This window comes from Capricornis sumatraensis, chromosome 9 (assembly GCF_032405125.1).
Source record: "Capricornis sumatraensis isolate serow.1 chromosome 9, serow.2, whole genome shotgun sequence".
NCBI lineage: Eukaryota > Metazoa > Chordata > Mammalia > Artiodactyla > Bovidae > Capricornis > Capricornis sumatraensis.
In genome coordinates, this window is record NC_091077.1 from 16,593,718 (window position 1) to 16,620,616 (window position 26,899).

At 61.2% G+C, this 26,899-nt stretch overlaps 2 protein-coding genes across 3 annotated transcripts in view; one reads left to right on the forward strand and one right to left on the reverse strand.

Moving 5' to 3' along the window:
• The window catches only part of EVI5L (ecotropic viral integration site 5 like), a 32,399-nt gene extending 15,233 nt beyond the window's left edge, over nucleotides 1–17,166 (forward strand). The window contains exons 3-20 of one of the 2 annotated variants that reach the window (XM_068979723.1): nucleotides 780–969; nucleotides 1,299–1,523; nucleotides 1,605–1,679; nucleotides 2,266–2,391; nucleotides 3,501–3,644; nucleotides 3,784–3,873; nucleotides 5,012–5,109; nucleotides 5,197–5,257; nucleotides 8,243–8,296; nucleotides 9,119–9,151; nucleotides 10,190–10,330; nucleotides 13,170–13,298; nucleotides 14,580–14,720; nucleotides 14,801–14,956; nucleotides 15,043–15,189; nucleotides 15,268–15,363; nucleotides 15,456–15,551; nucleotides 15,725–17,166. In XM_068979723.1, the coding sequence (XP_068835824.1) occupies nucleotides 780–969; nucleotides 1,299–1,523; nucleotides 1,605–1,679; nucleotides 2,266–2,391; nucleotides 3,501–3,644; nucleotides 3,784–3,873; nucleotides 5,012–5,109; nucleotides 5,197–5,257; nucleotides 8,243–8,296; nucleotides 9,119–9,151; nucleotides 10,190–10,330; nucleotides 13,170–13,298; nucleotides 14,580–14,720; nucleotides 14,801–14,956; nucleotides 15,043–15,189; nucleotides 15,268–15,363; nucleotides 15,456–15,551; nucleotides 15,725–16,015 (2,293 nt within the window). In that variant the 3' untranslated portion in view covers nucleotides 16,016–17,166. The remainder of the gene's footprint in view (nucleotides 1–779; nucleotides 970–1,298; nucleotides 1,524–1,604; nucleotides 1,680–2,265; nucleotides 2,392–3,500; nucleotides 3,645–3,783; nucleotides 3,874–5,011; nucleotides 5,110–5,196; nucleotides 5,258–8,242; nucleotides 8,297–9,118; nucleotides 9,152–10,189; nucleotides 10,331–13,169; nucleotides 13,299–14,579; nucleotides 14,721–14,800; nucleotides 14,957–15,042; nucleotides 15,190–15,267; nucleotides 15,364–15,455; nucleotides 15,552–15,724) is intronic. The other variant, XM_068979722.1, reaches the window with a different exon arrangement.
• Nucleotides 17,167–20,452: 3,286 nt separating this feature from the next.
• On the reverse strand, nucleotides 20,453–24,284 carry PRR36 (proline rich 36). The gene is made up of 7 exons (XM_068980988.1): nucleotides 24,017–24,284; nucleotides 23,829–23,904; nucleotides 23,475–23,587; nucleotides 22,361–23,392; nucleotides 22,098–22,277; nucleotides 21,206–21,952; nucleotides 20,453–20,961 (listed from the first exon to the last, which is right to left on the reverse strand). The coding sequence occupies exons 1-7, from the start codon at nucleotides 24,282–24,284 to the stop codon at nucleotides 20,453–20,455; spliced, it is 2,925 nt and encodes a 974-aa protein (XP_068837089.1).
• Nucleotides 24,285–26,899: the final 2,615 nt, after the last annotated feature.

Consider the following 26,899-nt stretch of genomic DNA (forward strand, 5'->3'; position numbering starts at 1 on the left):
GCACAGTGCACCATGCACCCTGCGGGGTCACCCGGGGAAGCGCCAGGACCAGTCAGGAGGCAGAGGGAGTGAGAAAAATGTGGGTGAGAGCCTTTATTGTGGTTTCCACCAGAAGTGGTGAGGCAGTGTAATCAGGGTTAGGACTGGCTAGTCTGAGTAACTTCAGCAAGCTGGGGCACAGGGTCTGGGCCTGTTAGTCTAGTATCCGGCCCTGGGTAATTAGGGCAGAGGACAGTGGCCCTGAGTGCTAGCACCTAACAGAGGTGGTTGGTTTTGTGGACTCTGGATTGGTTGGTTTGGATATGATAGGTGCACTGACAAGCGAGTCTGTAACCATTTCTGCGGATCTGCTAGGCCTGGGAGGGGCTGTCCCTCCAGAGTCAGGGAGGCCCCAGATGTCAGAGCATCAGAAACAGCTGGTTAATGCAGCCTCTTGTGAGCCAGGGGCCCCCAGCCAGCCACTCACCCTCTCTGTACCTCATCTGTAAACACATCTTAACAAAGCCTGCCCCTCGGGACTAAATGAACTGATCCCCAAGCTTCTCAGCCCAGGGCACAAAGTGGGACACATGCATGGCAGCCTCTCCAGGGACCCAGGATCAAAACCAGAGCTCAGAGAGGTTAGGGCACTGGCCAAGGTCACACAGCAAGTGCCATGCAGGAAGAACAACTAAGACCCCATCTGAGACCCCAGGGAGGAGGGGCCGGGCTCTCTGGGGTCCAGGGGCTGGGGCTGGAAGTACCTGCAGCCACCCCCCACCCCCTGCCTGCCTGCCTAGGCTACTGGAGGCCGACTCCAAGTCCATGCGCTCCATGAATGGCTCCCGGCGGAACAGCGGCTCCTCGCTGGTGTCCAGCTCCTCAGCCTCCTCCAACCTGAGCCACCTGGAGGAGGACACGTGGATTCTGTGGGGCCGGATTGCCAACGAGTGGGAGGAGTGGCGACGCCGGAAGGAGAAGCTGCTGAAGGTGGGGGACTGTGGGGCCGGGGCAGGCTGGTTGGTGGCTGGGGGCGGGCAAGGTCCAGGGCTGGAGGTGTGCCAGGTGGAGGGAGGAGAGGAGGGAGAGTGGGCGGGGCTGGCGTCCCAGACACCCCCGCCTGCTTCCTACCTGTGTGCTCCGTGACAGGCTAGAGCACTGTGGCACTCTGTGGCATGAGGTGGCTTAGCCAAGCTCTCTGGGCCTCCGGGGAGGCGTGGACAGGCCCCATCTCTGAGGCCCCGCTGGGCAGCCCTGGGGAGGCCACTCTGGGACTGGATCCAGCCCGGTCTTCTGCTCCCCCTCTGACCGTTCTCCAGGAGCTGATCCGCAAGGGCATCCCACACCACTTCCGGGCCATCGTCTGGCAGCTCCTGTGCAGTGCCACAGACATGCCGGTTAAGAACCAGTACTCAGAGCTGCTCAAGATGTCGTCCCCCTGCGAGAAGCTCATCCGCAGGGACATCGCCCGCACCTACCCAGAGCATGAGTTCTTCAAGGGCCAGGACAGCCTAGGCCAGGAGGTCCTCTTCAATGTCATGAAGGTGAGCCCTGGCCCTGGAGAGATGCTCTGTGGTCGCCGGCCCAGTGGGACCCCGCCCTGACTCCTGTGTGTTCTCGTGCAGGCCTACTCGCTGGTGGACCGGGAGGTGGGCTACTGCCAGGGCAGCGCCTTCATCGTGGGCCTGCTGCTCATGCAGGTAGGTGGCCTGGGTCAGCCCAGCCCGCTCTGTCAGTCCCTTGGAGGTGGACAGAAGCAAGTGTTCCCTCCATCAGTGTAGGCCTGGGGTCAGAGCCTCCCCCCACCCACCTGTGACCTCTGACAGTCTCCCAACCAAGCACAGAAGGCTGGCCGCTGGTCCTCGCCACTATCCCATCCTGCTCGGTCACCTGCCAGGGTCAGATGGGGAACCCAGGCAGGGGACTTGGTTCGGCCAGTGTGGTGTTTATGGGACTGGGGGTTTCCTGTGGAGGCTCCGGCAGGCTCAGGAGGGGAGAATGGTGGGGACTGGACGAGAGGCTGCCTCCACCATGGGCTCTGGGGTTCAAGTCCCAGCTCCACCGTTTCTTGCCAGGCGGCCTTGGGCTCGCGACTTCGGCCTCTAGACGCTTCCCATCAGTGAAACGGGGACGATATTGACCGGAGGTTTGCCGTGGGGGTCCAGGCAGCCCAGCACCGTCTGTGTTCAGTCAAAGTAAATGGAGCAGAAACAAGCAAAGTCAGGAGAAGAGCAGCGGGCATCCCCTCCCATGCCACCCCCACTCACAGACACCCCCTGCCCCCAGATGCCTGAGGAGGAAGCCTTCTGTGTGTTCGTGCGGCTGATGCAGGAGTACCGCCTACGGGAGCTCTTCAAGCCCAGCATGGCCGAGCTGGGGCTCTGCATCTACCAGTTTGAATACATGTTACAGGTGAGCAGGCCCAGGTGGTCATGCCTACCCACTCCACCCCCCCATACCCTGCCAGCCACACTCACGGGTGCTGACCTTGGCCCTCCCAGGGAGTCTCTTTGACTGAAAATTCCAGGCCTGAGAACCCACCCAGACGCACCAGGGCAGAAAGGGGTCCTACTCCCCAAGGGGCCCTGGAGCACTGCCTGAAGGATGCTTCAGGGGCCAGTCTTTACAGTGGGGGCTTCTCAGAACTCAGGGTTCCCAGAGTCATTCAGGCCAGGATGGAGGGGTTGGCCTGCCTCAGACACACCCCCACACCATCCCTTTATATCTGCTCCCCAGTGTAGTGGAAGGGGGAAAGTGTTGTCTGCCTGCCTTTGCTGATTACTAGAGAGCTGCAGCCGCCTGTTTATAAATAGCAGCCCCCGCAGGGCCCGCTCCTGGCTGGCAGACAGCACCGGTGTACACACACACACACTCACACACTCCGGCCTGCTTCAGAAGCCAGTTGCAGGTGGGGCTGTGTGGCTCTGCACCAGTAGGCAGGATGCGTCTGGTTGTGAAAGCCCCCTCCTCAGGCCTGGAAGACCACGAGGTGCTGTCGGTCAAGGGGACCAGAAATGCCAGCCAGCAGATGGCCCAGAGCCACAGAGGAGCCAAGAGCTCCCGTAGCAAAGTAGCTGGCCACCTGAGTCCGGAGGAGGCCCAGGGCAGGCCAGGGGACAGCCAAGGATCCGTTCTCCCTGTGGAGGACCAACAGGGGCTCCTAACATCTTCTGCAGCCTCAGTTTCCCCAGTTTCTGTCACTTTCCAGCCATCTAAAGTTCAGGCCAGTCAAAACATCCCTTAAGCATGTCTGGGCACAAAACACAAAGCATTGTTGGGGGTGGTGGTGAGGATTCCCTGGCAGCTGGGCCTGCTATCCCTGCCTGTGTCTCCCCTCATGCTGCTCAGAGTTCTGGGGTGCTTCTGCCCCACCCAGGGACAGTGTGGTGGGAGGGCTGCCCAGGGCAAGTCAAGGAAGGCTCCCTGAAGATGCAGGTACTTCCGGGTAGAGGGAACCTGAGGGTGTGGACTGCTGTGCCCAGCACTCTCCTCATGGTGCCTGGCCTCCTCCCTGACCCCAGGAGCAGCTCCCGGACCTGAACACCCACTTCCGCTCCCAGAGCTTCCACACGTCCATGTATGCCTCGTCCTGGTTCCTCACACTCTTCCTCACCACCTTCCCACTGCCCATCGCCACCCGTGTCTTTGACATCTTCATGTACGAGGTGAGGACCCCTTCCTCTCCTGGGCGCTCTGGATGGAGTGGCTCAGGTCCCCACTGGAAATGATCCCAGGGCTCAGGGAGGGCTCAGTGGCCCCCTGGAGAGCAGAACCAGAGATGCACTGCCTCCTCTGCCTTTGCAGGGCCTGGAGATCATCTTCCGGGTGGGCCTCGCCCTGCTGCAGGTGAACCAGACGGAGCTGATGCAGCTGGACATGGAGGGGATGTCCCAGGTGGGCAGGGGTCCAGGGTGGTGGGTTTGCCCCCAGCAGGGGCACCTGGGCAAGTGAACCCTTCCTGAAAGATGGGGAGACCCTGGACTTCCTGAGTGCCCTGATCCTTTCCCATCATCTCTGCCCCCCAAGATCTCCCTGAAGGGCCCGGCGGGGGGGTGGCCTGAGGAGCCGCCAGCTCTGCGAGACTTGGGCCAGGGCCAGCAGCCTGGCAGCAGGGAGAGAGGAATGCCAAGCCCGGAAGTCCACCCCTCTTCACCTGCCCCCAGCTACAGGTCCCCTAGAGCCTAATGTGACAAATAGCAATACTAGCCACACCTGGAGGCCTTGGGTGTGGTTTCAGCCCCAGCAACCAGGCCAGGCGAGGGCCCAGGAGGGAGTGAGGGTCTGGGGCTGACCCTCCCCTTGCCTGCCCTGGCCAGCTGCCCTGCCTGCGGAGAAGAGGCTGGCCTGCCTCTCACCACTGTGTCCCCCTTATGCAGGCCCCTGCCCCCTCCCAGCGTTCTCCAGCTGGTGGTTTGGGGAAGAATGCACAAAGGCCACAGTTGTGTTCACGAACACGGGCACCCATTGTCCGCAGCTGCCAGAGGGGGCCAGCTGGGCTGTGGAGCAGAGCCAGCCCAGTCCCAAGCTGCAGAAAGCTATGTCCACCAGCAGCGTGTGCTTAAACTCTGCGTGGAGGCCCCAGGGGCCCTGGGCGAGCAGGCAGGCCCCCAAGGGCTCCTTCTTTCGGCTTCCTCCCTGCCACCCTGATTCTTCAACCTCTTCCATCTTTTTTCACTGCCCTGGGTCAGTGGCGTGGCTCCCCCTGCCCCTACCATGAAGGCCCCTCTTCTCAGACCCCACCCCGGCCTTCCCCCTCAGGAGCTCCCGAAGCCTGCTTCTCCTGCAGACAGAAGTCCTGGCCACAGGCAGCTCCTTCTCACGATTCCTGCTTCTCATACTCGCTCGCTCGATCCACATACACTGATGGAGCGCCCACAGGGGGCCAGGCCATGCAAGGCCCCAGGCCAACGGGCTCTGGCTGACACTACTGGCATGCCCAGGCCCCTCCTCCAGGGAAGCAGGGCCTCCCAGGGACTTGAGTGGTCCCAGGTGGTCAGGGCCCACATGTCAGTGACCACCCATGTCCCCACAGTACTTCCAGAGGGTGATCCCCCATCAGTTCGACAGCTGTCCAGATAAGCTGATCCTCAAGGCTTACCAGGTCAAGTACAACCCCAAGAAGATGAAGAGGTCAGTAGCGGGCATCCGGGGTGCAGGCAGTAAGGGGGTCCCTGAGGGTGGGACAGTGAGCACATCGGCCCTCCCCTCTCTCTGCAGGCTGGAGAAGGAGTATGCGGCCATGAAGAGCAAGGAGATGGAGGAGCAAATTGAGATCAAGGTGAGTTCAGGTGGAGATGGGCCAGGCTGGGGCAGGATGCCCCAGAAGCCCCCTCGATGAGGGTGGCCCCACCCAGCATGGGCCACACAGCAGGGTGTCCCATGGCCTCGAGGGGTGATCCCTTGGCCCAGCTACCCTTTCACTCACCACCAAGCCGCGTGAGAGCAAGAGCCACCCCCACCCCCTGAACTGGGGACATGGTTTAACAGGTGGAGTTTCCTGTGCATGGAGATTCAACTCCCAGCCCTCTCCCTTCCCTGAGGTCAGGCAGAAAGTTCCAACCCTCTCATCACAGGATCTGGTCACCTGGCTACCAGCCCCATGCTTAGGTGACCTGGGGGATTTCCAAAAGTCACCTCATTAACATAACAAGTAACACCTTGATTCCTTTCTAAGAAAATTCCCAGGGTTTTAGGAGTGCTGTGCCGGGACCAGAGATGAAGACCAAATATATATTCCTGGTAGATCACAGTATCAGAGGGTCTTTCCTGGGCATGCAGAGCCTCTACACAAAGACTCCCTTTCATCTCCTTCCCTCTGCTTTCAACCCTCCAGATATGATCTTGGTTATCTCTCCACAGGCATGTAGCAGGCACCTACTATGTGCCAGAATCATGGCAGAGACTGAGGGCCCCCAGTCCAGTGGGGGTGGGGGTCAGACACATGCAAACCCCAACACAGCCTGGGTCTGTCTTCTTCAGGGACAGAGTCCCACAGTGCCTGGGCCTGGCGTCCCACAGACTGGAGTTCAAATCTCGGCTCTACTACAAACCAGCTGGGTGACCTGCCAGGAACGTGAATGCACCTCTCTAAGCCTCAGTGTCCCCTTCTGCAAAATGGGGATGACACTTGCTCTACTGTTCAGATTGTTATTATGAACCACCACCATCATCCCAACTTCCTCTCGAAAGACAGAAACAGAACCTAGATTATAATCCAGGTTACCTGCTGCCCATATCTGAGTGGGGAAAGAGGACCTTATTGTCCTGGCCCTGTTGGTAGGTTTTCTAAGAAAGTTTTGTGTCCTGAACTTTTAAGCATCTCCCTTTCTCAGGAATGGCAGCATTACTGATGCACCAGTCCAAACATGTACATGTGTCTTGCTCATGCAGACAAGGGCCTGCTCTCACCTGGTGGCCAGGAGGGCTCAGCAGTAGGGAGGGGTGCAGCAGACCCTCAGAACATGTGCCCAGCCTGGAAATCTCCCACAAGACAAGCCTGAGCACCCCCAAGGGCAGGGCAGGACAGATGCTTTGTCCCTTGTCCCTGCCCTGTGCCCTTTCACCTTTTGCCTGTTTTAAAGCAAACCTGGAATTTGTTTTCATCAAGTACAGTGAGGTGACAAACACAGACAACCGCCTTTAGAAAGACAGTTTGTTACAGTTCCCAGAGGGGCACACCTGCTGTGTGTGCAGGGCCACATGAGGAAACATCAGGGCAGGGCAGGAGAAAAGCCTGGGCCAGAGCTCTTGCTGGGATTTCCATGGGAAGGGGTGGGTCATGGTTCAAGAGGGTGTGTAGGCAGGTTCAAGAGAGTCAAGATTGGCTGGTTTGAATAATTTCCAGGGCTCTGGGCTATAGGAGTGGTCACCACCTGTCCTGGGACAATTGAGGGCATGGGAAATAATGGTTTGGTGTGTGAGAGGTAAGGGAGGTAGGCAGGGGTGTGACCAGTTAGTATGTAGAAGGCAGACCAGCAGGCATGCTGTCTACTGTCCCTAGGAATTAACTAGTCCTAGGAGCAGCAGTATCTCCGGGATTAGCAAGGCGGCAGGATATCCAAGTATCAAAAATACAGAACAAAAAATTTTTCAGTATTGTGATTAGTACGTAGGCCCCCATAGTCCTTGTTCACACCCTATCTGGTTTCCTCCTGGGAGGAAGAGGAGCGAGGCGAGGTGTTGGTCAGCACACTCAGCTCCTCCGAGGATGGCTGAGCTTGGCCATCCGTGCGTTGAGGCCAGAAAGTAGACAGACCCATTCAGGGGTCAGGGGTCAAGACTCTGGTTCTGGATCCCTATGATGGACAGAGACCTGGGCCTGCAACAGCTCTGACTCTGGCAAACTAGGAGCCTCCGGCAAGACCCTGCCTGCCTCCAACTCAGTTTCTCTTGACATGAGTCAGCGCCCATCAATCAAGTCTGTGATCCTCTCTGACCATAGCTGCTTTCTGGGTGTGTTCTGCATGTTTCCATCACCTTCTTCTCTCCGGAAGAATGTCCTGTGTGATACACAGGGAAGCAGGACTCTTGCTGACCCACTGATGGAAGGGCCCACTGCTTAAAGGGCCTGGGGGTAGAAACTAGGGGTGAGGTGGATGTCAACCTCCCCTGCTTCCCAGAAGGCTGTGGAGAAACCTAAAACCATGAGTACCCCCACCAAAACCACCAGCACAGTGGAAGGAAGGAAGGAAGACTGCCTCGAAAATTAGAGGGGGGGTGAGGGAGACAGTGACAACTGTCGGGCGCAGCTGGTTCTCAAAAGGACGCAGAAATGTAGTCATCAACAGCATGCACGTTCCGCAAGACCCCTTTCCTTTCCTGGACCTAGACTGCAAGTCTGTCCTCTAAGCCTTGGGGCTCAAATCCAAGCTGTGAGGGGCAGGGATTGTCTGCCAGCAGCTTCTCCCAAAACACAGAAGGCTCTGCCCTTGACAGGCCCGAGTCGACTCCACAGGAGGACACGGATGCTGACTGCCCCCTCCATACCCCCTCCGCCCCCACCATACCCCCTCACACAGTGCATATCCACCCAAGCCATCACATTGGTTTTCCTGAACCAAGATTTGTTGTTTTTTTTAAATACCTAGTGGGCCATTCCAAATGAGAATTGGCCTTGACTGTTTTCTGGAATCACCAACTTGGACCATTAGACTCTGGTGCCCTCCTGCCTGAAGATGGCCTGGCCCCAAGGGGACAGACTTCTGGGTGCACAGGAGCAGGACACGGGGCTCTGACTCACTCTCCCCTCTTCCCCCGACTACAGAGGCTTCGGACGGAGAACCGGCTCCTGAAGCAGCGGATCGAGACCCTGGAGAAGGTGAGGGTGCGGCTGCCAGCCTGCGGCAGCAAACCCTCACAGTCCTAAGCAGGACCTAGCAGCCAGAGGGCTGGCCAGCCAGCCTCCCGCCCCAGGCGCAACCCCACCCTAAACTCCCACCAGAAATCCCACGGGCCCCACCATGTGTTTCCCTGAGACTTTGGCTGCTGTGTAAATTGGGGACCAAGGGGAAGCTTTGCCTGAAAGGGGACTGAGTTACAACCCCATTAACTGCAAACACAGAAATCCATTTGGGTCTGGCTCCCTCCCGGGCTGCCTGGGTGTGGGCTGCTGTGACAAAAGAAAGGAGGAGAAGAGGGTGGCCGTGCACAATGGAGGGGGTGCCATAGCCTTGACCCTTGCCCCAACCTGTTTTTAAATATGAGAGTAGAGATGGGGGCTCTCAACTTCCAGCTCCCCGCTCAGTCTCACTTGACCCACTACTGACCACAGGTGGAATTTGTCCTTGCCCCAAAGCCTTGAGTCTTGTTCTGCCTCCAAATTAAAACTGCACTCAGGGTCCAGGGCTCCCCCACCAACCCTCCTCAGGTGAGGCCCCATCCCCGCAGCTCCCATGGGTGACCCTGCTCCCCCCCACTCACACACAGACTCCTCCCCAGGACGGAGCTCGCTCTGGCTTTGGCCTTCCTCCCGGCCCTCTCCTGCTGGTTCTCTGGTTCTCCGGTCTCACTCCTCTCTCCCGCTTCTAGAGATAGCCCACCGCGTTAGTGACATGTGGTTCTTGTCTGTCTCCCCTCTCCTGTCCCCGCGCCTTCCGCTCTGCCTCCTCCCCCTGTCGCTCGGAACCCCTCCGCCGGGTAGGAGAGCGCTGCTCTGGCTGATAGGTTAATACAGGTACTGTAGCTTTTCCTCTCCCTCTCCCAGTTCTTCCCGGTGCCCACACATGACCACCAGACGCCTCTGCCCTGGCCGCTGCCATCCTCGGGAGAGGAGGGGGGAGGGAGCAGACCTGGCACTGTGCATGGGGGCGGCTGGGGACCGCTTCTTCAGGAGACAGAGGCTTCCCTCTGGGGGAGGGGGCATGCGTGTGAAGGCCTGGTGCCTGTGGGCACGTGTGAGTGCACGCAATGCACAGGTTTCCTCTCTCCAGGGGACACTGGTAGGGATAAGGGTGGGGACCCTGAGGTTACATCAGCAACAGGCCCTGGTTGGTGTGTGCACAGCTGAGCCACCCCAACACACACACACACACACACACACACACACACACTCACACACTCTCCCCTACCCTTATGGCCCCTCGTGCTCTTCTCTGCTCCGGCCTGCAAGGCTGTCCTCTTTTCTCACTCGCCTGCTTCTGCTGCTGCCTCTTCTTGAATGGCTTTCTCTGGAAGCTTCTGCCTCACCACCTGGTGGCTCTGAGCCTGGAATGGGGGGCCTAAATTGGGGGTTAAGGGGATGAGGCTGGGGAGTCTTAGTCTTGGGCAGGTGGAAGTCTGGGGGCCCAGGACTGAAGAAGGTTGGGAGAGAGGTGTACCCCCAAACCTGGCCCCCAGGAGCCCGTCCTGAGCCTCTGGGCCCTCGGCTGTCCCCAGATCCCCGTCATCCCCGGCAGAGCCTGGCCTCTGCTGTGCTGTCCACCCTGTGGACAAGGACTTATTTCTCCTCACCTGGGACAGAGGCTGCAAGCCAGAGCCTGGGTCCCAGGTGGGTCTGTTCCTCCAGATTCCTTCTGGTTCCTGTTCCTGCCTCCCCCCCCCCCCAACATCCCCAGGCCCCACGGGGCACCCCATCCCAGGCTCTTGAGTGTGGGAGGTCCTCCTCCTCCTCCCACCCCGCCTCCACCCTCTCTGGGCCTCCCCCCTGGCAGGCCCCAGGCAGAGCCCGGGGTGTGAGCAGAGAGTCACGGCACTTCATCCTCGCTGTCCTCAGGGGCAGGTGACGCGCGCACAGGAGGCAGAGGAGAACTACGTCATCAAGCGGGAACTGGCTGTGGTGCGGCAGCAGTGCAGCTCAGCGGCCGAAGACCTGCAGAAGGCGCAGAGCACCATCCGCCAGCTGCAGGAGCAGCAGGTACCAGGCCGGTGGGCGGGGCCCAGGGCCAGGCCACGCCCTGTGCCTGGCTGCCTGCAGAGCTCTGGGGCACCTGGCCCCAGTCGGCCCTGCCTCAGCCCCTGGCCCTCCTGTTCCTTCCTTGGGGACAGGGCACCCAGAGTCTCCCCCAGCCCCACACCTGGGGGGATCCTGTGGTTTCTGTTTCCCACCCACCACTGGGGCATCCAGCCTACCAGATTGCTACACTGAGGGCAAGACAGTCAGCCTCCCCCCCTCCCCCAACTGTCCCTGCAGGGACCCCACCCTCCACTGATAGAGCTGTGATTCCTTGGGGGAGCCTTGATGTCTCTCCAGGGTCTGAAGAGCTGTTGGGCTGTTATCAAACCAAACCTAGGCCCACTCATCTGACATGCAGCAAAACCAGCTACCAACACGGCTTGTGGTGAAGGAAACTATAGTGTCTTTTGCAAACAAGGAGAAAGGGCAGCTCATGCTCAAAAGAACCCAGAAAGTCCCCGATGGCTTTTTGGCAGGGGGTTTCTTAGTACTTTCATTTATTTATCTGGCTGAATCAGGTCTTGGTTGTGGCACTCGGGACCTTCTGTCTTCACTGCAGCATGTGGAATCTCTAGTTGCAGCATGTGAGCTCCTAGTTGTGGAATGTGGGATCTGGTTCCCCAACCAGGGATCAAACCCAAGCCCCCTGCATTGGGAGTGTGGAGTCTTAGCCACTGGACCCCCAGGGAAGCCCCTAGGCAGGGTCTTTTTTTAAGAGAGTGCCAGGGGAGAGGGTCTTAGTACACAGGGTCAGCTCATGGACCTTCTCCTGATTGGCTGGTGGTGAGGAAACAGGGTGATGTTTAGGGAACTTCAGTCATCATCAACCCTCTTGCTACAACCAGTCTGGGGCCTGGTGCTGGTGGTCAGTGTGTAGTCACCATGCTCTACCTGGCTGGGGCTCTTAATTTCTGCAGAAGAACTCAAAGACCCATGTCAAGTAGTTATCTCTACTCCTTCAGGAGGGCCTAGGTGTCCTGGGACTCTATGGTCCTCATCATTTACTGCCTGAGGCTGCTCTCTGGAACTCAGCGGAGGCCTTGGAGACTACAGCCTTTTTCTACAAACAAGAAACAGGGACACGGAAGGGCTTTTGTACCCAGGAGGGCCCATGGGATCCTGCTTGGTTTCAGCCCCCCATTTTCTTTGAAACTCAAGAGAAGGGTGGCACAGGAAAAGCAATAAAGTTTTGGGGGGTAGAGAGGTTAATCATACACTCAGCAGGGGAGCTCAGTTTCAGAGCTTCCTCAGGGGGTGCAGCCTTCCTCAGCCATGCATGGTAGGAGCTGGGATGAGGGAGGGTAACCCCCTCCAGTGCCCAACACCTTGCCCTCAGAAGAGGGTCTGGTCTGTGCCCACCAGCCTGAGCTGATGGGCTGGGGATAAGGTGGGGGGCAGCCCAAGTCTGTTGTGGAGTCATGAACTCAGGTGGGTGGTGGAGAGCCCATGAGCTGAAGCATGGCAGAGTCCACTTCCCCCAGAGAGGGCTTCCAGAACTCTCCTCCAGCCACACCCAGCAGCTGCCTTCCTGATGTGGTAACCCACTGGCAGCTGTGGCCTCCAAACTCGCAAGTATGACGAGCACAGGCCCCGAGGGGCAGGAAAGGGTGCTGTCAGCTCCCCACACCCCAGGGCTGAACCAGCAGGGCCTGGCAGTGAGGTGAGGGTCCCTGATGTGGAGAAACCACAGGGTGCTTGAGAAACGGAGGAGAGAAGGAATGGTCATTGGCTGAGGAGAATCCCTCCCCTACGTGTTGACCCTCTGCTCCTGGGGACAGAGGGGCAGAACTTCACTACTGCTGACCCACATCCACCTCCCGGCTCAAGCTCAAGTGCTGCAGCCCCACCTGGCTCTGAAGCAGCCAGGCCAGTGGGGAAGCTGAGGCTGGACTAACCCTACCCATGGCACAGTGCCCTTCGTCAGGCCAGGTGGAGAGACATTCACCTGCCCCCTCAGGGCTCCAGCCTTTAGGCCTGTTGCAGAGCTAGGTGAGGCAGGGATGTCACTGCAAGGCAGAGGGATGCAGGGAGGGAGTGTGGGAGATGCCGGTGGGGCCCCTGGAAGAGATGCACCCGGGCAGAGCTGCCACGGGGCCCAGGGCCGAGAGAGAGCCACCCACACCCCTGGACTTCAGAGACCCCCAGTGGTCCAGGGTAGCAAGCAGACCTGGGCAGTTAGGCAGGAGGGCCCCATAAAGAAGACCTGGTCAGTGGGGAAGCGGGGGTGGGGCAACTTGCCAGAGAACTGCCCTGCCAGGCCACCCAGGCAGCAAGATGCAGGCTGTGCTCCGACCCCAGGGGCTTCCTTCCTCACTCTCGAGGTCTTCTGTATGGGGCCCACCCGTCACGCCTGGGACTCCCAGGTACCTCTGAGAAGCCCCTGGACACTGACCAAGAAAGTGGTCTCAGTCAACTCTTTCCCTATCTGCTCCTCACAACCCCCATGGTGTGGTCAAGCCACAGACCACACAGCAGGCAGCAGCGCCCAGAGAACTCGCTCTGCATACTCACCCCAATGATTCTGTGAACCAGCCATTGGTGTCCCTCAGGGGGCCTCCTGAGGCCATGTGTGGGGTTCCCAGGACCCCAAGACCAAGCATCAGGGCCCCTGTGGTGTTCTGCCCCTCCAGGGTATATGGGCTTTCTCCTTGCCCTCCTCTCCACCCACAACCTAAGCCCCGCTCCTGGCCCTGGGGGCGGAGGAGGTGGGCCCAGGCCTGGGCCCTCACCTGGCTGGCAGGAAAGCTGCCCACCTCCGACCGCAGCCTGTCGCCCAGCACAGCCCTCTGCCTGCCCCCAGGATAACCCGCGCCTCACCGAAGACTTTGTGGCCCACCTGGAGACGGAGCTGGAGCAGTCACGGCTTCGGGAGACCGAGACCCTGGGGGCACTTCGGGAGATGCAGGACAAGGTTCTGGACATGGAAAAGGTGTGACTGAGCGGCCGCTGGGTGCACCCTGGAGATGGGGCAGTGAGGGCGCCCCTGGGAGGTGACAGCCGGGCCCTTGCCAAGGATAACGGGGGCAGCCCCAGGGACCTGAGGGCCAGGCCCTGGAGTCAGAGCCCTTCCCCTGCCTCCTCCCCCATAGTCTCCACAGCAAGGTATGTACCACTCAAGCCCCGGAGGCACGCACACACACACAAACACAGCAGCACGACTCCATGAGAGCCACGCCTGCCCTCATATGCCAGCCACCAGGCCAGCAGCACAGCGGCTGTCAGGCCCCCTGGACAGCCCACCCTGACTGTGTATGTCCCCCTCAGGCCCTGAGCTCCAGGGGGAAGGGAAGGCGCAGGCCCATCAAGGCTACTCCCCTCCATAGCCCCACCACCTAGGGAGCCACCTTCTCCCACCTGCAGCCCTGCAGGGAGCACCAGGCCTCTTGGTCCCTTCCAGTTCCTTCCACCCTGGTTATTGTCCCAATTCCTTTGAGCCACCAGAAGGGAAATGCCCTGGCCACCAGAGGGCAGTACTCACCCACTAGTGGAAGCCACACGCACACACATGCACACACACACCGCCCCAGCTTCAAGCTACAGTTTGGGGTGTCCTCCTAGGTGGGGTGTCTCTGCCACGGCCTTGCATGGGGTCATTGGCCTCACAGTCCCTAACAGACCCACCACCCAGACTGGGCTTTCCTCTCTCCTCTCTACATCAGAGGGAAATGTGGGCCCAGAAGTTTCACCACCCTCCCCCCAACTCCCAGACAAGGGGCAGCAAGAACCTCCTGCAGCAAGTTGGCTTTTGGTCCAAGAGGCTGGATCATAAATCTCTCATCACTGAGCCCTTGGGAGGCCAGGATAGGGCCTAGGCCGGCCCTCTGTCCCCAGAGGGCTGTGCTGAAACCTTCTCAGCTTCTGCTGGGCCAGGTCTGGGCCAGGAGGGCGAGGATCTCAGATTCCCAGGTGAGGAGCACCTGGCCTCGCTGCTCTCCTGGTGTTATCAACAATCACTTATGGTGTGGGGGTTGCCCTGGACCAGCCCCCTGAGAGAGCAGGTGCTGTTACTACAGCCGGGTTTACAGACCAGTATTTCCAGCAGGGGCTGCGAGGGTGGGGTCTCCTCCCGGGGGCCTCCTCCTCATTCCCCTGGGCATCCGGGTGTCCAGGGTGCACCCTCTCCCAGCTCGGCTGCCTGTGGTGAAGCCCAGAGGAGAAGGGGCTGGGGAGTGAGGCCTGCGGGCAGCTCTGAGCGCTCCTCTCCCCGCAGAGGAACAGCTCGCTGCCCGACGAGAACAACGTGGCTCGGCTTCAGGAGGAGCTGAAGGCGCTCAAGGTTCGGGAGGGTGAGGCGGTGGCCTCGGCGCGGGAGCTGAAGCTGCAGCTGCAGGAGCTCTCGGACACCTGGCAGGTGAGGGCGGGCCTCGTTCCAGGCGGTCGAAGCGGCCTCGGGGGCCCGGGCGCAGGCCGACCGCCGACCTCTCCCCGCAGGCCCACCTGTCCCGCGGTGGCCGCTGGAAGGAGTCCCCGCGGAAGTTGGTCCTGGGCGAGCTGCAGGACGAGCTGATGAGCGTGCGGCTGCGCGAGGCCCAGGCGCTGGCCGAGGGGCGAGAGCTGCGGCAGCGCGTGGTGGAGCTCGAGACGCAGGTGGGCCGAGGCCGGCCCGGGGAGGGAATTCGGCGCCCGGGGTCGGGCCCTCGGCAAGGCCGTGACCCCCGCCCATCCGCCCCCAGGACCACATCCACCGCAACCTGCTGAACCGTGTGGAGGCTGAGCGCGCCGCGCTGCAAGAGAAGCTGCAGTACCTGGCGGCGCAGAACAAGGGGCTGCAGACGCAGCTCAGCGAGAGCCGCCGCAAGCAGGCGGAGGCCGAGTGCAAGGTGCCCGCACCCCCACTCCCCCCATCCCCTAAGCCCTGCCGCGCCCCTTGACCCCTTTTCCCCCACCCCCGCCCCCAGAGCAAGGAGGAGGTGATGGCCGTACGCCTGCGGGAGGCGGACAGCATGGCGGCGGTGGCCGAGATGCGGCAGCGCATCGCGGAGCTGGAGATCCAGGTGAGCGGTGAGGCCGAGGGGTGGGGATGGGGGAGCGCCGCGGACTGGCTCGGGGACTGGACCCCGTGCTGACTGTCAAGGCCCGCCCTCAGAGAGAGGAGGGCCGCATCCAGGGCCAGCTGAACCACTCGGACTCGTCGCAGTACATCCGCGAGCTCAAGGATCAGATCGAGGAGCTGAAGGCCGAGGTGAGCGAGGGAGGGGCGTGAGAGCCCCGGTGGCCGCGGCCAGTGATGGGCCGGGCGTCGGCGTTTTGGGGAGCGGGAGAGGAGAGGGGCCCGGCTGCCGGAATCCGTCTATGGGGACGTCGATGCATGCCTCCAGCGCTCGGGTCCCACTTTACCCCAACCCCCTGCCCCAGGTGCGGCTGCTGAAGGGTCCGCCGCCCTTTGAGGACCCGCTGGCCTTCGACGGGCTGGGCCTGGCGCGGCACCTGGACGAGGACTCGCTGCCGTCGTCCGACGAGGAGCTGCTGGGCGTGGGCGTGGGCGTGGGCGTGGGCGCCGCGCTGCAGGATGCGCTCTACCCGCTGTCCCCGCGCGACGCGCGCTTCTTCCGCCGGCTGGAGCGGCCGGCCAAGGACAGTGAGGGCAGCTCCGACAGCGACGCCGACGAGCTGGCTGCGCCCTACAGCCAGGGCCTGGACAACTGAGGCCGTGCCCCGCGTGCTCGGAGCCAGGGCGCGGGGGTAGGCGGGTGGGCCGCCGCCAGCCCGCTCCTGCGTGGGCGCCAGCTCTTCACAGACTCCACGCCCTCGGCGGTTTCACCCACCCAGAGGGCCAGGCCCAGCACACAGCTGGGCACAGAGGGCAGGGCCGCAGGCTGGGGATCCTCACAGTGCCCTGGCAGGCCCACCCTCCCCAGCAGTGTTTACCCATCTTGGTCCGTTCCCTTCTCGGCCCATTTACCTGGAAGGTCTGCCTCTCTTAACAGCCAGGGCCAGGAGGACCCAAGGGTCCCAGGACTGCACCAACGGAAGCTCCCTCTCCTAGCTGGCCTCCTCCTGGGACAACAGCGGCCCTGCCGGGAAGGGCCCAGGCTCTGGGGCAGGCCTGAGGAGGAAGGTGCCCCTGTAGGCCAGACTTTACCACCCATGAAGGCCCTGGGGACCCTTGGCCTCTGGAGACAGATGGCTAGGCAGGGCTTCCCTGCCTGGTGCAGGCATTGTGGCTCCTGCAACAGAAACCAAAGTCCCCTCTACTGAGTGCAGGGCTGCCAGGGTGTGAGCGGCTAGCTGGAACCAGCCAGGGCCTGGGCAGTACCTGTCCCTATTTCCTAGAGGCCAGAGCAGCTGTAAGGAAGTGGAGAGACCTCCCCCTCCCCAGCACCCCACCTCTTCCTCTGTGGCAGCCCCATCACGCCAGCTTGGCCAGTGATGGGGGGAGAGGGGCTCCCCATGCAGGCTAGCCTCCTCTCCAGGGGATCCCCAGCCTCCAAGTCCCTTCCTCCTCTGTATCCCTAGCCCCACCCTCCAGCCCCAGGGGAGGAGGCCTCCTGGCTGAGTTCCCCCCACAACCTGCTCACAGTGGTCCCGTGGTCTCTGCTGAGTCAGAACCAAGAACGGTGCCAAAGTCCAACGATGCCCCCAGACCCGACCCCCGGGACCTCATGACCCCCGGGTTGACCTTCTCGGTGCTCCTGGAGCCTAGAACAGCATCACAAACAGTCCCCCTGGCGCTTCCTGGGGTGGAGATCCATGCTCAGTCCCCCCTTCCCGGTCACCCACTCAGTGTTACAAAGCCTGGGGACCAGGGTGGGCATCCCAGGGGCTCACCCACATGCCCCCCGCACTGCCCACCACCATTTTGCACACTGCCTGTTCACACTCCACATGTCGCCCAGGCGGGAAAGATGGAAAATAAAGTGTATTTACACAGTCACGACAAGGGGCGCTGAGTGGGGCAGGCCTGGGGGTCCCTGGCCCCTTGTGAAGCAGCGGGGAAGGGAGGAGGCTGTCTATGCCTTTGGGAGCCTCGCACTGTCTAAGAGAACCAGGGGCACAGGTCACAGCAGGGCCCCAAAGAGGCTGCCTAGGATGGAGTGCAGTGTGGAAGAGCAAAGTTCACACTGTGCGTGTGAACATTAAGTGTGGGGGTAGGAAGAGAGAGGTTGGTATTGGAGCAACAGGTCAGATGCACCCTTAGAGCAGGCATTTTCAGGAGGATGGCTCTGGACATGGAGAGAGTGGGCCATGATTTCCCATCAGGGCATCTCAGCCAGGGCCTCCCCTGAGACTCATGGAGAATGAAGGGGCTTGGGCTTGGCGCCTCAGGAGGATTCAGGATCTAGTTTCCTCCATTTGGCATGTACTTCCCGCTGCCTTCAGGGTTTTCTGCTCTAAGCCTGGTTCTGAGGGGTCCCAAGTGCAGTGGAGGAGACAGACAGGGGTAAGCCTGCACTAAGAGTGGCAAGTGCCTAGATGAATGTGTAGGGAGATCAGGGAAGGTTTCTTGGAGGAAGTGGGGGGTGGATGCATCTCCAAGGGCAGAAGCATAAGGGTGAGATGTGGAGGGATCAGCAGGAGACAGGTGAGATCTGTGAAGAAGGAACAGGAGAAAGTGGGCATGGCCAGACTGGGAAGGGGGTTTTCAAATCAGGAGAAGAAAGATTTTGCACTTTGAACTGAGGGTACTGGGGAGCCATGGAGGGCTTAGGTGAGAGGGGCACCATCAGAGGGACTACAGTCTTGGGGGTCAGCACAGAGACAAAACTGAGCCAGGCAGTGGGGACTGCCCTGGGGAAAGAAGACCCAGAGAGGCAGGGTTTTTTTTAGGGTTGCCCACAGGGCTGAGGCGTACTCCCAGCTAGCGCAGGGAGTCAGATCCAGGGATGGCAAGGAAGGCCTCCTGGGGGAGACATTTAGCTGGGTCCAGCCAGATACCAGCCCGGCCCTGGCCTCTACGCCCGGTGTGGACCCACAAAGTGCCCTGCTCTGCTGCATGATACCTGCGGAGCAGCAAGCAGAACACCTGTCATGCACCGGGACAGCTGCGCCCCTCTCACACCACAGCTCCTGTAGACCCATCACCATCCCCACCACACAGTTTGAACACTGAGACCTTGACCATGGCTACCTGCCTCTCCTGCCCCCACCGAGTAACTCTACCTGGTTAGCTCCCAGCATGGGGCAGGAAGTTGGGAGAACTGGGGCTCTGCCCTGCTCCTCGAGGGCTGGCCTTGGGGCCTCAGCTACCCAACATGTCACGAGTCAGCCCCTACCCTCGGGCTTGTCTCAGCATCTGGAAACAAGGACACCCAGATCCTCACCAGGGCCCAGCTTAGAAAAGGAACCTCTGGAGTTTGTCACCTTAACTGATCAGCTCCCAGGGATGGAGGTGACAGTATCCCATCAAGACTGGGCCAATTTCTCTTCAGATCCTAGGTTGGGAGGCAGTTGCTTCTGGGGTGGGGACCAGCAGGAACCCAGCTTCAGGGACTGGGTCTATGGGCAGAGAAATAGCCCCACATGGGGTCCCTCTCTGTCCATCTACCTGTCCTGAGGATTGTGGTTCCCCTTGGGCCGCCATCATTTTGGGTGTAAAGCAGAACACCCTTGCGGAGGAAAGGCCTAGGGGATCCATTTCCTGCACGGGTACTTGGGAAGAAGGAGGGCCTGGGCTGTGGCTTAAAGGAGCTAGAGTCAGGATGACTGGACTGTGGGAGGAAGGGCAAGGAATTCTGACTCGGGGAGACAAGCAAAGGCAGTGGTTGGCTCTGGTGAGGACCCTTGACACTGGTGCACAGGCAAGGATGCCTGGCTAGAGGGCTTAGGGGGGACATCCTAAGTTGAGATGAAAGGCAAGGCCCATGGCTGGGAGGCAGGCCCAGAGGGGCATGGTGAGGACACCTGGAGAGGAGTGGGCAACGGAAGCATGCCCAGATCTCCCATCAGCCTTGGAGAGGCTTCTCCTTCCCTGTGCTCCTCAGTGCGGTCCGCTCAGGAGGCAGTGACTCCCCTTCCCAAGCCCAGGGCTTAGCTGCGGCGCTGCTCTTTGCACTGCAGCCTCCTTGGTGAGCAGAGAACAGTGTGCCCTCTTGGGAGACCCTGGAGGGACCTGAGATGGCCATCAGTCTCAGGCCTCCCCTGTCTCCAACACCCCAGGGTGTAGAAAGTAAAGGGGTGCACACTGTGAGGAAGAACCTCAGGAAGTGACTTGCGCCCTCTCCTGAGATCCAAGCAATCCCTCCCCAAGTGTCTCCCCCAACCCCGCAAGGAGTGCCTGCTCCCGTGGCAGAGTATGGGAAGAGCTTGGTCAGCTGGCCACACGGGGCACACCTCGTTCATTCACTTTCTCGCACAGCCCCACCTGGGCCCCTCCTGCACTTGATATTTCGATGAGAAGTCAGGCATAAGAATGCCTACATTCACGCACGCTGGTGGGTGCACGGCGCTGGACCACGGGAACTCTCAGCATTTCCTGATCCCACCGCAGCCCCTCCTTGCACGCCCCTACCCTCAGTGGAGGAACTCTGGGGAAAGCCTTCAACCAGAGCAACAACCTGCTGTGCACACCCGCCAGCAGGGACTGCCTGGCCGCTGGCGCCGCCTTGTGGTCGGATGCACCCAGGAGGCCCCCAGCCCGAGACCGCGAAGGGGAAAGTGAACAGGCCTCAGTCTTCGCTTTATTGCAAACTCGGGCTGCGCGGAAGACAATACACTGGACACCGGGAAGAGTCTAGGCCGAGGAACGGACGGGGCTCGAGGGGTGCGGGAGCGCGTTCTAGGCCAAAGGCAAGGGGCTCAAGGGGAGGGCCTTGGCCAAAGGTGTGGTTGGGTCGCAAGAGTGAAGTTAAGTGAAGTCGCTCAGTCGTGTCTGACTCTTAGCAATCCCATGGACTGCAGCCTACCAGGCTCCTCCGTCCATGGGATTTTCCAGGCAACAGTACTGGAGTGGGGTGCCATTGCCTTCCCCAATGGGTCGCAAGCCTGGACCAAAATTCTAGGGCTCTAAAGGGACTGAGACCATTCCACGGGAAGCCAGGCTCCTGGAGGAAGGGAGAAGGAAATCTAAGACCTTTAAGTGTAACCTGAGGGGCAAATCCTAAGGCAGGGGTCGGGTGGGGTGGGCGGGCGGGAACAGGGTCGGGCTCAGTGGAAGGTCTCCACCTCTACTACGGTCCAGTCACCCTGCGGGGAAGCCACGTCATCCGGGGAGAAGCTAGTGACTGAGGTGATGCTGGCGCGGGACTCGTCCAGCGGAGACAACAGTTCGGCCCAGCGGCCCAGTTCGGCGTCGCTCAACGCAGTGCGGGCGCCCCCCGCGCTGCCGCCACCCCCGGCGCCCCCTGGACCACCGCTGCCTCCCGCGGCCTCCTCGGTCGCAGCTAGCAGCAGCGTCCGGCTCAGCAGGTGCTGCACGACGCTCGCCTGCAGCGCCCCCAGTGGCAGCTCTCCCAAGCGCGCCGGCTTCGCGCCGCGAGAGGCCGCACCAGCCGCAGCTCCGGCCGCCGCCTTCCCACCGCCCGCACCGGGCCCAGGCCCGGGATCCAGCGCGTCTGTGGCGGGGCTCGCCGACTCGGGACCTTCAGCCTCGTAGATGGTGCACAAGCCATCAGCGGAGCCCGACCCGGATGCAGGAGACCAAGGCAGGGGCGCTCCTGCGTGGTGGGGGCGTGATCAGAGGAGAGGGAGGGTCTTGCAGAGGGGGTGAAGCAGAGGGAGAGGGGCCGGATGCACAGCGAGAGCGGGAAGCCCCACCCCCGCCACGAGACTCCGCCTCTCCCTTCAGCTCCGCCCTCAGACCCAACTGTCCTGCCCCCGAGCAGAGCCTCCAACCCCGCCCTCTCACATCCCAGACCCTCGCCCCTTCTACTGCTCCGCAGAGTCTGGAGGACTGCTTACCTGGGGTGCTACGGATGGCCAGAGGCGGCGCGGAACCTCGGCTCCAAGCTGCCGGGTGGCAGGCGGCGAGCTCGGCATCGGCAGGCGGAGAGGCTGCGGCGCCTCCTTCGGGCCCACTGTCGTAGCCGCGCAGCTCCTCGGGCGTGCTGGTGGCGCTGCTGCTGTGGCCCGCCAGGTCCGGGCCACTCAGCGTACTGGATGGGCTGCGCGACGGCGGCGGCGGTGGGCCCGGGGCCAGCGCCAGGGTCAGCCGTGGGCCCGAGATGGGGGCATCGGGACCTGGGGTTGGAGGGCGGCGTGGGGCCTGCAGAGGAGGTGAGGCAGGGGGAGAAGGTGGGGTCTGCAAAGTCGGCAAGGCCAGGGAAGGTGGAGCACGTGGTGGGGGCGTGATCAGAGGAGAGGGAGGGTCTTGCAGAGGGGGTGAAGCAGAGGGAGAGGGACCCGCCTGCAGAGGGAGCGAGGACAGAGAAGGTGGAGCCTGCAGAGGAGGCAAGCTCTGAGGAGTGGCCTGTAAAGGGGGCGTGCTCAAAGAAGGCGGATCCCGCGGAGGGGGTGTGGCCAGAGGAGAGGGAGAGTCTTGCAGAGGGGGTGAAGCAGGGGGAGAAGGGGGAGCCTGAAGAGGGGGCAAGGCCAGAGAAGGTGGAGCCTGCAGAGGAGGCAGGCTTTGAGGAGGAGTGGCCTGTAAAGGGGGCGTGCTCAGAGAAGGTAGAGCCTGCGGAGGGGGTGTGGCCTGGGGAGAGGGAGAGTCTTGCAGAGAGGGTGAAGCAGGGGGAGAAGGGGGAGCCTGAAGAGGAGGCGAGGCCAGAGAAGGTGGACCCCTCTGTAGGGGCAGAGCCCGAAGAGAGGGAGGATCATGCAGAGGAGATGAAGCAGGGGGAGGAGAGGGTGGGGCCTGCAAAGGAGGTGAGACCAAAGAAGGTGGAGCCAGCAGGGGAGGCAGGCTCTGAGGGGAAGAGGCCTGTAAAGAAGGCGTGGTCAGAGAAGGTGGAGAGTGCGGATGAGGCACGGCCAGCGGAGGAGGGGTCGCCCGCAAAGGTGGTGAGGCTGGAGATGGGGTCTGTATAGGAGTGGCCTGTCGAGGGGAAGTAGCCAGAGGAGGTGGAGTCTGTAGCAGAGGCCTGGCCAGGGGAGAGGGAGACTCTGAACGGGGAGAACCCTGCAGAGAAAGTGTGGTCTGAGAGGGTGAGGCCTGTGGAGGGGGTGTGAGAGGCGTGTCCAGTGTATAGGGCGTGGCCTGAAGAGGTGGAGACAGAGGACTGGCCTGCGGAGGGGGCGTGGCCAGAGCGGAAGGAGCTTGAGGAGGGGGTGTGGCTAGGGGAGAGGACAGGTTCCTCACAGATGCTGCTTGAGACAGAGGGGCTTGTATGGGGGCAGCGGCTGGTGGTAGAGGACCTGCCGAAGGTGGTGTGGCTAAGGGAGAGGGGAGAGCTGGAAAAGGAGGTAAAGTCAAAGACGCCTCGGTGGGGAGTACACTATGCAGAGCGGGTGAAACTGGAGGGAGAGGGGCCATGGCCAAAGGAGAGGCGGACCCCTCCAGAAAGGATGTACCCAGGTGTGTGTGTGGAGCCTGCAAAGGAGGTGTGGCCGGAGGAGAGGGGAGGGTCAGCAGAGAGGGTGGAGCCGAAGAGGGAGGGGCTAGTGAATGGGGCGTGGTCAAAGACCGGCTGAGGGCCTGGGAAGGGGGCGTGGTCGGTGGAGAAGGAGGGAGCGCGTCCCAAGAGGGAGTGGCTGAGACACGCGGAGGCGGTGCGGTAGGACAAGGTAGAGAGGATGTGGCCAGAGGAGAAAGGCCCCTCACTGGGGCTGCGCCTTTCCTGGGGGATGTGGCCTGCGGGACGCGAAGCGTCTGCAGCCCTTTCGACTTGGGCTGAACAAGAGCCCGGGGTGTTCCAGCCGGGGAGGCTCCAGAGCGGACAGGGGAGGATAGAGGGGTGACGCTAGAGCCCAGGGGGCGCGAGGTTGGCCTCTGGAGGCTCCCGCCGTCGCTGGGTCGCCTCCTGGCGGCAGGGCTCGGCTCCGCCGTGCTGCGCTCTGGGGCGCTGTTCACTGATTTCCTGGAGGCCTCAGTCGTCGGGGGCCGGAGCCGGGCACTTGGAGCTGCCCGGGGGACACCCACCTCAGCGCCCGCAGCCCGAGGTCGACGGGAATTGACCGGGGAGGGTATGGCTGGGGTGGACCCAGAAGAGTCTGGGGACAAAACCGAAGGCCAAAGGTCACCAATACTTCACAGCTCAGGAACCCCGCCGGTTCCTCCCCCCAGGTCACATACCTCTCCGTGCCCCCGTACTCAGGGTGCTTCTTCTGGGTGAATCTGTGGCTTTTCCTCTGGCCGCAGGTTCCTCAGTTGGGGGACGGAGCCCCTTCTGCCCAAGAGGGCCTGGTCTGAGGACAGGAGGGGCTGCGATCAGGGCAAAGCTCCAGCTCCTGTTTCCTCTCCCAAGTCTACATTTCCCCATCTGTAAAATGGGGCATATGCTCTCTCTGCCAGCTAATAACAGCTTTCACCGATTTGCGCCCAGTGATCAGCAAGTGCTCCCACACACTTTAATTAAAGGCTTCCAGATGGAGATACTAACCCTTGCCTAAGGGACTAGGGGGGGTGGAGTGGGGGCTTGTGTATTACCTGGTGGGCGCGCTGGCATGCCCGGGGCTCCTGGCAGGGGCCCGCTCTCCTCTCCCAGCCGCTGGGGGCCTGGAGGCTGTGGGGAGAAGGCCGAGTCAACACAGGTGCCCCAGATATCAAGGGGATGCTGGTGCCTCAGAGGAGAGGAGGCAAGATAGGGTCAGAATCAGGGAAAGAGGCTGAAGTACCTGGGCTCCGGGGGCCCGTCCCAGCGCTCCGCGTTGGTCCCAACTGGGGAGTAACCTCCGGGAGAGCGGTTCCCCGGATGCCCCCAGTTCTCTCTGCCAGGGGCCCTCGCCCTGCGGCGGCTGCTGCTCCCAGAACTCGGAGAGCCGCGCTGGTTACTGGAGGAGGGGGTCGTGGAGACCCTGCGGACTTGGGGATAGGAAGGCCGGGAGGGCGGGAAGCGGGCAGGCGACCGGCGGCCGCTGCCCTGGACTTGTCCTTCTTGTCCATCCAGCACCTCACGAAGAAACAGATTAATCACCATCCCAGGTCCTAGACCGCTATGCTGCCTGCAAGGCTCTGGGTCCTGGCACCTCTCTGCTCCTCCTGCGTCACCACCCATGGGTGCCCAAATCTCTGCTTGGATCCACTTCCTTCCACCCACCCACCACTCACCAGTGCAGCTGCTCATGGTGGTCCCCAAGTCTCGTCCTTATCGCCTTTCCTCCAGGCCACGCCTGCCTCTGCTCCCTCTCAGGACTAGAGATCAACCCACCTACCCCTCGCCCCCTCAGGGCCTTGACCACCTGGGTCGGGCCAGGGGGCCTGCCACAGGTTCCATATGAAGGGATGAGCACACACCCGGGTCCCCTCGCCAGCCCCCAGAGCAGCCCCGGGCCTCCGGGAGAGATGCCGGCACCTGCCGGGAGGAGGAGCGGTCCCGGCAGCCCGCGCACGGGCTTGGGAGACAAAGAGCCGCGTTCCGAGCCCGTCCCCCTGCGCCAGCTGGGCCCTGGTCCGCGCCGCCCTTCCACCTGCTCGAGCCACTGCTCACCTCGGGCTTCGGTCTTCCTCCGGTCCACGCTGGGTCGCCTGGGGTGGGGCCGGGTGGGAGCGCCGCGGCGGTGGCTGCGCGAGCAGAGGGCAGGCGAGGGGAGGGGGCGGCGGGCGGCGGCGCCGTGAGGCGGGCCCGGCCCTTGGCGGCGGGCGGGGGAGAAGGGGGCGCGTGCTCTGGATCCAGACCGGGAAGGCGCAGGCGGGAGCGCGCGGAACTGAGTGGCGGGGGAGTGGGGGGGAGCGCGTGGGAGCCACAGGCGGCTTCTTTGCGGCTGCGCCTGAGGACCTCAGACACCCAACCGGAGGGGCTTCGCGGAGAGGGTAACCCCTTGGGGTGTCCGATCCAGTCTAACCCCCTCTTCCCCATCCGCTGCCACACACACACCTGCCCAGGCCCCCCACCCAACCACCTGGAGACCCGAGGCCGGCCTGACCACGGATAGGCTGGGCCCTGGCAACCAGCAGGGGCGGGACCATCGCGCCTCGTGCCCAGTTCGCCAATCCGGCCTCTTGATGTCCCTGGCCCAGTCTTTGCCTTCGCGACCGCAGAGGCTGCCCCCGGACCCAGGTTTCCCGGGGCTTCCACCTCTTTTTTACCCAAAGCTTTTTCACAGACCCCAGGAAACCTCCTATCTCGTTGAGCTCGGGAAACTGGTGGGAGAATGAAGCCCTGGGAAAGTAGGGGTAGGCCCCGATTTGGCGGAAGAGAGGAAAAAAGAATGAGGGGGAGAGAGAGACCGAGGCTGGTGAGAAGTGACCCAACCTTCTACAGGGCAGCGCACCCCCACTCTCCACACCCTCTCGGGTCAGATAAAGTCAAGTCAGCAAAAGCTGCTGGATAGAGCCAGGCTTTGGGGAGATGAGATTATTGGAGGGGGGGGGGGAGGGTGCTGGAGGTGTCAAAACCAGTGCATGAAGGAGCTGAAGAAATCCCATTCGAGGTTTCCCAGCCCAGCCTGAGGGAGTAGGGGTGTCATTTTGATGACTTGACAACTGGTGCCAGGGCCACCTGGAGTACCTTGATAGGGGATTGTGGCATGGAGGGGATAGAAGCATGAAGAGGGAGATGGCCATCTTCAGCCGCCCTGGGCTGGGGGACAGTGCCAGGCACCCTCCTGCACCTCTGCTTATACTCAAAACCACATTGGGGACTTCCCTGGTGGTTCAGTGGCTACCCTCCCAACACAGGGAACTAGACCCCACATGCTGCAACTAAGAGTTTGCCTGCTGCAACTAAAGATCCCGTGTGTCGTAACACAGACTGAAGATCCTGTGTGCTGCAACTGAGACCCAGTGCAGCCAAATCAATTAATTAAAAAATAAAAGACCACATTGACCCCACAGAAACACTGGGCTGTCTGCTCTCAAGCCCAATCTCTGCAGACTCTTAGCTACCCACTATCCCATTCCAAAGAACCAGCTCCCTCTGCCCCACCTTGTCCCCATCACATTTGTTCACACAGAGAGCTTGAGAATTCCCTGCGTGGTCCCATTCATACAACCTTCTGGAAATTGCAAGCTAATCTATAGACAGTGACAGAAAGCAACTCAAGGGTTGTTGGGGTCCAGGGAAAGGAGACTTGCACCACTCATTGTAGCCACTCTCACTGATTCCTCACCCTGAGAAGCTGCATGTGAGCTCAGGTCCCTCAGTCGAGTCTGACTCTTTGTGACCCTATGGACAATAGCCCACCAGGTTTCTTTGTCCATGGGATTTCCCAGGCAAGAATACTGGAGTGAGTGGCCATTTCTTCTTCTGGGGATCTTCCCAACCCAGGGATAGAACACTTTTTCTCCTCTGTCTCCTGCATTGCAGGTAGATTCTTTATTGCTGAACTACCAGGAAGTCCTGAGTAACTGTCAGACAGTAAATTCTTGTTGTCTTAAGGAGTTAGGTTTTGGGACAGTTTATTACACAGCAATAGATAGCTACCTCAGGTTCACAAAACCTTAAAAGCTGGTTATAAATAAACAAGTACTGGTGAGAATATGGAGAAATAAGAACACTTGTGTACCATTAGTGGGAATGTAAAATGATATAGCCACTGTGATCCACTTATATGAGGTCC